Source organism: Megalops cyprinoides, chromosome 5 (assembly GCF_013368585.1).
Source record: "Megalops cyprinoides isolate fMegCyp1 chromosome 5, fMegCyp1.pri, whole genome shotgun sequence".
Classification (NCBI taxonomy): Eukaryota; Metazoa; Chordata; class Actinopteri; order Elopiformes; family Megalopidae; genus Megalops; species Megalops cyprinoides.
In genome coordinates, this window is record NC_050587.1 from 6,539,424 (window position 1) to 6,551,900 (window position 12,477).

Genomic DNA, 12,477 nt, shown 5'->3' on the forward strand with positions numbered 1-12,477 from the left:
AGGACGGAGGCTCAAGCACCCCTAGATCCCCCCACACATACACATACGTATGTACACACACGCATATAAAGCTGTCCTGCACGAGGAAGCACAACTGAATTCTTTTGAATGATCTCTTTACAATGCAGTTGTTTTTTGTTATGATTTGTTACTGATTTAACAAAAAAGTAGATAATTTGAGGTTGGACCTAATAAATGAATTTATTATTAGTCTGTAATTTGCTTAGCTGATAACTCTTAAACCAGAGTGACTTACATAAGTTACTCACAATTCTCAAATATTACCCATTTATGCAGCTGGATATTTACTGAGGCAATTTTGGGTTAAGTACTTTACCCAAGGCTAGTGCCACAGTGGGGAATAAAACCAGCAACCTTTACGTTAGGGGCCCTGCTCCTCACCACTCACATTGCATCCCCAATAACTGCTAGTACTAGCAAGGGGGAAAAGCAAACAAAATAATTAAACCTGTGTTCGACAGCCATACATTAACATTTATTCATTTGGCAGATGGTTTTATCCAAAGCGATTTACATAGGTTACAGTTCTTTACAATGTTATCCATTTATACTGCTGGATATTTATTGAGGCAATAGTGGGTTAAGTACCTTACCCAAGGGTACAGCAGCAGTGTCCCAGCGGGGATCGAACCGGCGAGTCCTGCTCCTTAACCACTATGCTACACTGCCGCCCATACAATCATACCCCAAAGAAGCAGGGAGCTGCACTTTTTGCCCAAATATATGGACATGGCCCTTCTGTGAGATGCACTTCTAGCTACATTTAGTTCAGGTCTCTGGATTTCGGGGAAGCACCACAGAGTGCAGGAGCAGTCAAAGGAGCTAGTCATGCCCTGTATGACCAGAGATAAGTGAAGAGCATTCTGCTTTTCCCACACTGAGCTCTCTTTATCAGTCCTAAAATGAAACCGGATGAACAGGGTGTGGGTCACATGGTCTTTGCTTATCAGTGATTATTCACACATTGTTTCCTTTCATACTTCTTCACACAAACACATCAGATCCATGTAAGGCTGTTTTTTAATAATTAGAGAATGTAATTATTCCAAAGATTATCTTATATTATTGTGTTTATATATTTCATGCTGAACTGTTAAACAAGCTCTGCATTATGTTATGTTACTGACAGAAGTCTAATCTGAATCTGAAGTCTCATATATTTCAAAAAATGTGTGTGGGATGATCCTTTGAGCAAAAACACTTGAAAATAATAAAAAAAAACATTAGGGAGGGTGAAAAAATGACATGAGACAAAGGGTGCCTTCTCTCTGCCTGTCTGTAAAGCACATGGCTCCATTATTGTGCATTGGAGATGCCCTGCCTGTCTCTGAATCACTCCCCTGGGTGTGCGATTCATCCAGGAAAGTGGATGAGGGAATGTGATGGTTTCGGCGAGAAGTGCCCTCTGGCCTCAGACAAGCAAAGACTAATGCCTTTCTCCTTGGGGGTGAATAACACAACCAAACATGGTTATGAATCACGGTCAGGGCAGGTTCCACCACAGGCCTGTAAAGTGCAGCTTTTCAGTTCCGCTGTTTGAATATTCAGTCAGTGCTGGAGCTGTTCAGTGTACCTCCTGAAATCCTCTTCTGCTCATTGACTTTGTATGGCCACAGTGTTAAATGAGTTCCCATTATGGGGCAGGAGTGTGGTATAGCTGCAAAGAACAGAGCCTGTAGCCCAGAGGGTGCCAATTTGACTCCCATATGGGGCACTGCTGAGGAATGCACTCAGACAACTTTGGAAAATATTCAGCTGTATGAATTGGATGATAGTCTCTGTAAGCAAATAATATGTATGCTAGTCTCTGAAAGCAAGTAATATGTCATTAAGGTTTCCCCCTTTACTTTGCAAACACCACCATAACTCTCACCATGGCAACTACTGTGCTCATGCTGAAACTCTGTGGTGTAGCAAGGACAATCTTCCAATACACCCACGTGCCAACCACAGCATGTAAAATAGCAAACAGCTCCACGCACAAAATAATTATTATACTGATTTTTAGAGCCCCACTATTACTTTGATGGTATGCACACTTTCAGATTACCCATCCCTTAGGCTTTGCTTTAGTGAGCTGTATATGTCTGCTCTGGATTTATATTTGGATTTGTATTTAACGCAGGCCATCACCTAAAGCAGCCGATTCCAGGAGTCCATCCACATGTTGCACTGTGGAGACTACCAAGCTGGTGAGAACATGATTATCAGCGCATGAGACAGATTTCCCAGGATAACTCAGAAACCCAGCAGGCACATCTGATGGCCAGATGCTGTCGTGCAATACTGCACACAACTATGGGGAAGCTAGTGGCTACTGTTCAGTAGCAGCCTGCGCTGGAGTCACTCACAAATCCAAAAGTAGCACTCGTTGCCATCGCTGACATCACTCAGTAACTCACAGCAGCTTGACCATGTTGCCTTGAGGGTCTGGCTCATTTGCTTTCCTCCCAGTCAGCAGGGCAGCCAGCCACATTTTTTAGGTTTTGGTTTGCAAATGCCACTATCCTGGGTGACATAAAAGGCCGCATATTGAAATATTTTCTGTTTATACAACTGAAACAATTGAAGTTGAATAGCACCCAAGAGCAGAGCCTGCAACCCGCTGGTCATGAGCCCAGGTCTCCAGTGCCTCAGCCGAGTCAGCTCACAGTCTTACTCTTACACTCGCACTTACTCTACACTTACACTACACTTACTCTGCAGTCCCACTTTACACTCTGTATAGTTCACCTTTGTGTACTGTGTATATGTTCAGTGTTGAAAATGTCCAGTTAGTAGAACTAGCAGTATAATCTCAGCATGTATTTGTGTGGACGCCTGTCCGTACGTGCTTCCTCCTATTTTTCTGAAGTCAGAAGCACTTTAATTATTCATCTGTTGTTGCTTTCTGAAGAGGCTGCTGCAGAGTTGTGTGGCAGGTATGATGGGTTTCAGCATAAACAAACCCATTACTCTGAGCAGAGAGCAGACACTGCACATAACCAGACACACCTGTTCAGTGCACTTCTACTGATAACAATAAAATTTCCCCATTAAATATGCTTTTTCATGGATAAAACACAAGTCATTTAAACACAGTAAATACATCAGCAAAGTCTATAAATCTATCTATGATCAGCAAATGTTATTTTGCTCAACAGGTGCTCTCATCAAGTATGTTTCCCTGGGCCATTTGGTGTACAAACGCAGAACTATTACATGCTCAGAATCATTGCAATGCAATTTTAGAAGAACTGAGCACCTACAAACTGTATCTAAATGAATGAAAGAGATGAGGAGGTTTTGGGTGGTAAATAGCAGGAATTTAATTCAAATAAAAAAAGAACGTAAGTACCAGGTCTATTGCATTAAAGTTACATATTTCTGTTGGATAATTCTATTATTTGTTTCTGTAGTTGTACTGAAGACAAATATACAATGAACATTCAGCTATCACAGATTGCACACTAGATACTGTGCTAATGCAGTCTAGCACAAGACCACCGAAAATAATCAAACCATCTGATCAGTCCATTTTCTTACACTGTACAAAATTCCACCCCTTCCCATTTTTGCCGTACTCTTGTCATTACTGTACATAGCATTTTTTTGTTTGTTTTTTTTTGTGGGGGGGGGGGGGGGGGGGGGGTGTGAAAGTAATTGGTTAATGCTGCAAGAACCTAAACAAAACATAAGAAAACATGTACACTGCACTGACACAGAAAGTCAGCTGTGTTAATAGACATGTTACAAGTAACAAAATCTGCTGAAATGATAACAATTATAAAAAAGTTAAAACCAACATAACTGCATAAATACTTTACACACTTCATTTTTCACTGTAAAGAAATGCAACTTTGCATGATAGCACTGAAAATAAAAATGCATCAAATAAAACTGGTTTCTTAGCGTTTGTACATAAGAAGGTGCAAAACAAGACCTCTGATTCATTCTGCCAAACAGCGGGTCCAATCCATTTGAATTCATGATTGTTGGCTAGATATACATACAGTACATGGATAACAATTTACTAAGAGTGCACACTATGTGCGGTAGAGGATGTGGTCATTTCTAAGACTGTACACTGGAAATGGACTACTGAATTTTTATGTTTGGACAAAATCTGTTTGAAAGTATTTTACATGTCCGCCCAAAATGTAAGCCAAAAAGAATTCTCTCAATGTGTTAAAGCAGCATTTAAATGTGTTTGTTGCCCACAGTACCAAATAAGAGGAAGGAGAGTTTACGCTAATAATACCCCACCCTGCCATGTTCCAGTCTCACAGGTTTCTCACACACTGAGGCAGCACACTTTCCTGTTAGTGAATAAATACATCCAAATATATGGGAATTAGTTTCTTTTTACAATCAGAATAAGCATGAAGCTACACAAACTTACTGCTGCTGCTGAATTCCATGCATTTCCAAAGATCCCACAGCACTAGATTAGATCAACAACAAAATGTAGAGAGGCACCTCTTAGCAGAAATTAACACAAAACTGAAAGTGTCTTAAAGTACATGGACACTTTCAGTGTATAGAAATAAAGAATGGTGTAGTTTGGATGTTAAAAGCAATGACATGAAGAGTTACTGTATATACATGTCCAATTATGAATACACAAAACCCTTATATTCAGCACATGCATGGTAGTTATTAATCAAAGAAGGGGAAAAGGAAAATAATCCCTTGTTTGACATGTCAACAGTAAAATACAGCAATATAGAGGGAAAACACACGGCTTGGGAAGCAAACGTCAGAGGACTGGTCACGTCTGACCATGTTTGTTTGAGAAGCTCTTGCGAGGTGAATCACCACTAGCATATCTCTCTGTCACTAAAGCAGGAATGGCAGGATGAGCACACAAAATAGAGCATCAGATATGTGCTGAATTCCACAGCAGTGAATATACCCCATGGGCAAACTGTATCTACACTGTTACATACAGTAAACATATACAACCATAAATCATTTTTGACTGTAAATCAAGTTTCCTTGTTAGTTGGTGATACCATGCAGATACTGTGGGCAACTCATTAACAAAATACACATTGTAAACAAAAAAAGGTTTTAAAAGAATAATTGCATTTGATCCATTTTAAACACACCAGTTAATTTCATTCACATTCATCATTCCCCCTTTTCACATGATGTAGGCCCAACACTTTTCTCTTTAAAGCCAAGAGGGAGTCCTCACAATCCCTATTGACAGGCAAAGTCATTTTCAATAGTTCTTCTGTTCGAGTTAAAAAGGCCATTGTATTTATTTACAATATTAACAACTTTATCATACTTCTAAATGAGGCCTAACATAGAATTTATCTAAAATCTAAAAAGCCTGTGATCTGGAGATGTGCAGCCTGTGTTAACAGAAAGATGGTGAAAATGTTACAGGGGAAAAAAATCTCAGTCAAAAGCTATCAGATTGTTAAGAGTCCTTTTTTCTCCTCCCATTTCCCATCAGGCTTTGCTGCAACACGCACAGCATTGCACAGGCTTCTACTGTGATCCCTTTTTCTACATCAGTGCTTTACACATGGTACAGAGAGGAGGAGAGCGCTGGAGGTTAATTTTGGGGGCCCTCCTCAGGCCCACGCTCGTGCTGCAGGTTGTAGTAACAGTTCTGACACACCCTCACGGGTGACGAGATCTTCAGACGTTTGATCTCTGACTGGAAGCGGCTGCACCTGGAACGAGAGCAGAAGGGTAGGGGCATCACTGTCTGTGGAGCACCTCAGGACAGCCGAGGACCGCGTGGAGGGAACACCTTCTCCACAGCACATCACAGGGGGGATAAGTAGTAGGAGTAGGAGTAGTAATAATAATAACAATAATAATAATAATAATAATAATAATAATAACAGCAATAATAATCACCATCATCATCCTCATCATGCAGGAGGAATCACAGAGTTTGACCCAGCCTTGGACGAGGCTGCTGGAGAAATTTCTGGTACTTTTTTTCCCTTTGTTCTATATCAGCTCAAAATTACGCAACTGGACTGATCACTCTAAGTAAAGCAGGTGACCACATAACCACAGTGTTCACCATTTCACCATTCAGACTGTGTCACCTCCATTTACTTAACATAACTGGTCCAATGAAGGAGATGGAACAAAAAACAGAAACCTCCTCGCTCCTAGTCTAAGATTGGGTACCCCTGACATGTTAATTGTGCAATCGGGATTGCATACCCCTGGCATGTTAGGCGTGAAGGGATTGCGCATAGCTGCCTTGACTCCTTAACTGTTGACTGTGTTATTGCCATGAATATAAAAACCTTAGTAACTCCGGTTTTTAACATAACATAAAGGAATGTGCTAATGCACACCACATGACTGCAGTGTGACTTTAGGTTTGGGGGCAGGGGTCAGGTTTAGGATTAAGGGTTAGGGGTCAGGGTTAGGGCATTGGTTAGGGTTAGAGTTAGGTGTTAGGGGTTGAGGTTAGGGGTAGGTCCCTATTTAGATGTTAGAGGTTAGGGTTAGGGCATTAGTCAATTTAGGGTTTTGGGTTAGGCTCAGGGTCAGGGTTAGGGTTAGGGGTTAGAGTTAGGGTATTGGTGGGTGTTCCTTCTGACAGAACAGCTGGCCACAATTCCTGCAGTGGTCAGGTTTAACGTTAGGCATTAGGAGTCAAGTTTAGGGTTAGGCATTAGTGTTATGGCAGCAATGGGCTCGGGTCTTACTTCTGACAGAAGAGCTGGCCGCAGTTCCTGCAGTGGTGCCGTCTCTCAGTCAGGGAGAAGCGCACGGTGCAGCCGGAGCAGCTGTCCACCACCTCATCCTTCACCCAGTGGTCAGCGGCCGACCGGCCCGGCTGGTCACTCACCGACCAGCTGAAGACCCTGCCCCGCCCATCGCCCACCAGGATCTTGCTGTGGTCCCTGCAAAGCAGCACTGCATGGTTACAGAGCACCTGACACTGCACAGGGCAGCTCCCAGCAGGAGGCCAGTCTCAGCTAAGACTTCAATCACAACTGCAATAACTGTAGTACCAGTCACAAGTTTGGACACACCTATTCATAGAAGGGCTTTTCTTTAATTTTACTATTCCATATTTCAGAATAATAGTAAAGACATCAAAACTATGAAATATTATGTAGTGACCAAAAAATGAATGAAATCTTATATTTTAGATTCTTCAAAATAACAAAAAATATTTTTTTAAATGAAAATTTTTGGAAAGAATTTCATACATAGGCATCCACTTCTCTATTTATATTTGTCTAAGAAACCAATCAGACAAATGCATGTTTCCCATTACCTTAATCAGTGTCCAAACTTTTGACTGGTACTGGTACTGTAACTACATAGCGCAGCAACAGCAAAACTGCTACATTTATTTCCGGTGCTCCTGCACACTGATTCATAGATCAGAGCTACTTATCTAATGCCTGGCACAAGAACTATAATTTCTGCTACTGCAAGAATTCCTAGGATTCAAAGGGAGTTTCAAGTAAATTTGAGCAGAACAGCAGCTGCAGCAGCTCTGAAGAAAACACAGCACATGCGCTGGCTCTGACACTGTGCCAGCAGACACAGCATTCCACTGCGGTCCACCTACTTTGAGATGGCGAGCGAGGTGATCTCAGCGGGCTGGGCGTTGTCTTTGCGGTCGAAGGCTGTGTGCATGGTGAGCTTGCTGCGGAAGACCAGCTGCCGTTCCCATCGGTAACCTGCTCACGACATGGAGAAGGACGTCATCCTTACCCAGAATCCTTCATGCTTTTCATGCATTGGAGGAAATGCAGGAAAAACCTACTGAAACATATCAGCTACCATTAAAGTATGATTTATGAATTTATAAATACATAGTTACATTAACACCAGACGGTGGGGGGTACAAGAGGCTATACATAATCTAGAAATAACATGAAAACTGTTGATCCATATGTAAACCAAAAACAGATCCATATGACAAGTGTGGATCCAATTCAGATAGTAGTTACTGGTGACCAGTGCTGAAGTATGAGATGCACTGTAACTGTGAGTGAGCTTTAGCTGTGCTGTGTGGGGCGGGACACACCGGCCCTCAGCTGGTTGTAGGGTCGTGCCTCCCCGCCGGCAGGATGCAGGGGTTGGGGGACGGCGCTGTGGGGGGCAGGGTGCGGGTGCAGGTGCTGGCCGGGGCGCCCCTGCCCCTCCGAGTAATTCACGAATACGAAGCCGTCCTTCTCGTCCAGACTGAGGGTGTCGGACCAGCGGCGTGAGTCGTCCGAGCTGCTGTCGGCGGACCACGAGGCTTTGGGCCGCGTGATGGCGCCCTTGGGGTGCTGGATGGCGCCGGCGGGCTGGCTCGGGGCCGGCCGGGGTTTGGGCTCTTGGGTCACGCTCTGGTCTTCACCATCGGAGTCGCTGCTGTCCTCATCCGGGGCATCGCGACCCTCTACGGAATCCCCCCGAATCACACACAAAATCACACACAGTAACTCACTGACCACACCTCCACTCCCCACCCAGCTAAAGGAGGGGCTGCCCACCGTGGTACACACCCACTGGGGCAAGAATCTGCCTTCTGGCCAAATGACTTAACAGCTCCTCTGTCTGCATCTTTACCTTACTGTCACAATACATTGTCAACTGCAGTTTTAACATGACTCCTCTCAGGAGCACTGTCATTATTCACACCGAAGCATCCTTTGGAGCAGAGTGAGAGAATTCTACTCTGACATAAAAGCAGTAGGAGTAAAACTGGAGTAAACTGAGAGTAGATCCAGAGTAAACACAGTAACTCAGGAGTAAGCAGAGTAAAACTGAAATAAATTGAGACTAAATCAGGTCATACCCATCTTTTCCTCGCCGCAGCAGTCAGGAACATCTGGCAGCTCGGCGGGCTCGGGCGCTGGAGTTTCGGGGACCTGCAGAAACTCCATCCTCCAGAACTGAGGACAGAGACATCGTTTCTTCAGAGATATACAGATTAACTGATCTGTATATCTCCAGGATGGACTGTGTAACATGACCCCATAATGACTTTAATACGTTCGTAATACAGTTAGGTGATCTGCGAAGCAACTGCTATTAAGTGATGCCCCAGTACAAGTAAGACCTCCACCTGGACTCCCACTCAGGGAGCTCTCCGGCCTCAGTAATACAGGGTCTATATTTGCAATGTGTCTACATGCACACATACAAAAACAAGCACACCAGCGCACACACTCTGCCTTACTACCTATATACTCATTATACTCGTTTTGTTTTGTCACAGAACACATTTGGAAGAAGCCTGTCTGATCACTACTCCCCAACACACTCCTTTAGCACACCACACGTGAGAGACATGCCTGGGACAGACAGGCCTTACCCGCACGACGCCGTCTGAGTGGCCGGTGACGATGACATTCTGCGTGTCCCACTCGTTCATCTCGGACACACAGCAGCACAGGATGTGCTGGCTGCGGCCAGTGAAGGAGTTGACGCTGACGATGGGGCTGCCGTTGATGCTCCAGATGTGAATGTAGGTCCCCGCACAGGACACAATGTCACCCTGAGAACACACACATATGTCACCGGGGGCCACATCACCAGGGGCCAGAGCTACACACACCAGTCCTATTGGCCCAGAACTATATACACATTACTTCTATGGACCATTCTGTTACAGACCTGCTCTGTGCTAAGTGATCTTTTTAATACATAATATTAATACATCTCACAGGTACAATATCTGGTACAAGTCACTCAGGCACTTCAAAACTTCCTCTGTTATGATGCCAGCTACAGCCAATCAAATGCTATAATGCTGTAGTCTTTTTGTAGCATGTAAGCACATGTCTCTTTTAAAAAGGACAAATGCATTTCCCTGTGTTTCTGATTATCAGGGGTAGTGCATGAGGCTGGAATAACGAGGTACACTCACTGTCAGCTCATTGATGCACAGGGCGGAGACGGGGGCTCGGTGCCCCCTCAGCTGGGTGACAAAGGCCAGCTTGTTGAGGTCCCAGATGATGCAGGTCCGGTCCCGCGAGCCGCTGACCACGATGTGGTAGGCCGAGGAGGCCGTCAGACACGTGACCGCGTCTGTGTGACCCAGCAGGGCCTGGCGACAGGATGTGATGTCACAAAGAGAACACCGTGCACATAAAATTTAATGAATTTCAATTTAAATGACATTAAATAACATATCTAGTGACAAATAGTATAGATATAACCTCAGAGTCATTCTTACCTAGTTCTTGTTTCTCAAGTTGCAAAACGAAATTGTCAGTAACAACTCGCTGCCTACTCATTTAACTGGAAAGTACTGGAAATTGCACCAATATTATGTCTCATAGGAAATTACTTGTAAGAAATTTGGTAAATTCTTAAGACTGCAGAATACGAAGAATTTAGTACTGATATCAAGCCACTGGAGAGACACAGGCTCAGGCAGAGGGCCTATGAGGAAGAGGGACAGCTGGCCAGACACTGTACCTGTTTAAGAGTGAGCATTTTGGCCCTCTCTTTGGAGGTGCCCATCTCCCACACACAGACGGCCGTGCTGGTGCCCCCGGTGACCACCAGCTTGGGGTTGGGGCAGATGGCACAGAGGATCTGCCCCCACTCAGACAGACACTCGTACACAATGGCAGCCTTGGGGAGAGAATGCAAGCAATATTAGTCCTAAACTCCCTCTAGCAAGAAACCTGGCATTACTGTTACAGCTGATGAAATTAAAGGTGATAGAATGCAAGCACACTGTGCAGTGTGGGACAGGCACAAGGTATCAGACCCAAACAGCCAGTCAGGAGCTCAAGACGGAATTACATTATGTATCCCATGTCCATCAAAAACCTCATTGCTGCTATGTTTCTGTAAGCCAAAATGTGCAATTTCATGACCGAGATAAAAATCCACATTTTTCCTTCAATTGTTTGATCCCATCCTGCAGTTCCTCTGGGAATAATCAGAGGAAGAATACAACTAAATAATAAACTCCCATCAAGACAGAAACAGGGGGCTTACATAAGCCTGTCTAATTAAATGAGCTTGGTTTCTGGGAGATGTCCATGTGACAGCCTGCGAAGTGGACTGTGCAGGCTGCAGCTCTGGCAGTGCAGGAGGCAGGGAGCACACAGACAGTGAATCCTGTGCTAGGGAAACCCGGGGCGCTCTCTGCATCAGCTACACAGCAAGCGCTCGGCAGTGTGGCAGTGCGGTGGGTGAGGCACCTTGTCGGACTCGTAGTTGGCCATCCTGCAGCTGAGGTCGGCGTAGCCCCAGGCGAACGTCTTGCTCCACGTGGGTGGCACCAGGACCTTGTTCTGCTCCACGGCGAGGATGCCCTTCTCCGTGCATACGATCTGCCCCACCGGCTCCTTCAGCTCTGCAGGGCAAACAGCAGGGGACTGGCATCAGCCACCACCATGGTGCTCCACTCACCCCAGAACCCGGCTTCCATGGGTAGGGTGGTATGGACAGATACTTCCCTCAGCTTAAAGCCACCTATCCCACAACGCTGTTTCCCAGCCACCCTTCTACTGTTACTGTTGAATTTTTGGAATGTATAAGACGTGTTGAACAAATACTCTTAATGTCATGAGACAAACAGTGTGTTTAAGTAAAAAGTAAGTTTAAAGTAAAAAGCATCTGTAATTACAACATAAGGTAAGAGATTTGTGTTAAAGTCAGTCCTGTGCAGTACGACCGGTGCTGTACTGTGTCCACCTTCCATTTCGGCCTACCTTTGACAGGGGCCAGCGAGGGCCGCAGGTTGTCCAGGTGGTGGAAGAAGATCTTGTCCGCGGCAGAGTTGAGGGAGGCAGGCGCTCCCGGGACCTCCCCGTTGGATTTGCTGCGAACCCGCTTTGGTGGGTGGGGCTTCTTAAAGAGCTGAGGCACAGATTGATTCTCATTGGGCCACATCGCTCACCACGTTACATCACATGTTTTCTGTCACCTTAAGTCAAGCTTTCAGGAACAACACTGAGCGCAGCTGGGAGAAACGGGGTTTCAGAGGGGATAAAAGTCTCTCTGACTGAAAAGAAAGCGAAGTCACTTTATCTCTTAATTAAATTCTGATCCAGGGAGAAAAAAGTAAAAGAAACAGGGAAAAGGAAATAAAAGACCTAATTTTCACACTTAATTAAATTCCTTTACCCAGAAGACAGAGGAAAAAATTGCCTAACCTCTCAGTGACCTCCAAAAAGTAGTAAACTTCTCCAGTACACTAACACAGACTGATCTTGGTGAAGCAGCACAGCACCGCGTTACCTGTTTGGGGATTTGGCCGAAGTTGTTGATGAAGCCGATGGTGGCGGTCTCCTTGAGTGGGTCGTTGATGTTGTAGATGTCCACCTGGCCCTCGTAGAAGAGGTGGTGGAAGACGTTGACGGCCTCCACGGCCGGGGGGCCCTGCTGCTTGAAGCCGAAGATCAGGTCGATCCACTCGTGCAGGTGGGCGCTGACGTAGTCACACTCCAGGGCCTGGATGGCAGTGGAGGGGCAAATGCACCCCCCTTACAGTTTTACTGAGGGACTGACATGTTACCC

At 45.0% G+C, this 12,477-nt stretch overlaps 1 protein-coding gene across 2 annotated transcripts in view; it reads right to left on the minus strand.

The window, feature by feature from the left end:
• Positions 1-4,561: 4,561 nt before the first annotated feature.
• Positions 4,562-12,477, minus strand: part of LOC118777415 (WD repeat and FYVE domain-containing protein 3) — a 75,097-nt gene continuing 67,181 nt past the window's right edge. Inside the window, exons 55-65 of one of the 2 annotated variants that reach the window (XM_036528284.1) lie at positions 12,199-12,411; positions 11,670-11,817; positions 11,157-11,311; positions 10,420-10,578; positions 9,866-10,045; positions 9,311-9,493; positions 8,792-8,888; positions 8,033-8,392; positions 7,571-7,682; positions 6,693-6,890; positions 4,562-5,690 (exon numbers count right to left, since the gene is read on the minus strand). In XM_036528284.1, coding sequence (XP_036384177.1) covers positions 5,570-5,690; positions 6,693-6,890; positions 7,571-7,682; positions 8,033-8,392; positions 8,792-8,888; positions 9,311-9,493; positions 9,866-10,045; positions 10,420-10,578; positions 11,157-11,311; positions 11,670-11,817; positions 12,199-12,411 — 1,926 coding nt within the window. In that variant the 3' untranslated portion in view covers positions 4,562-5,569. The remainder of the gene's footprint in view (positions 5,691-6,692; positions 6,891-7,570; positions 7,683-8,032; positions 8,393-8,791; positions 8,889-9,310; positions 9,494-9,865; positions 10,046-10,419; positions 10,579-11,156; positions 11,312-11,669; positions 11,818-12,198; positions 12,412-12,477) is intronic. The other variant, XM_036528285.1, reaches the window with a different exon arrangement.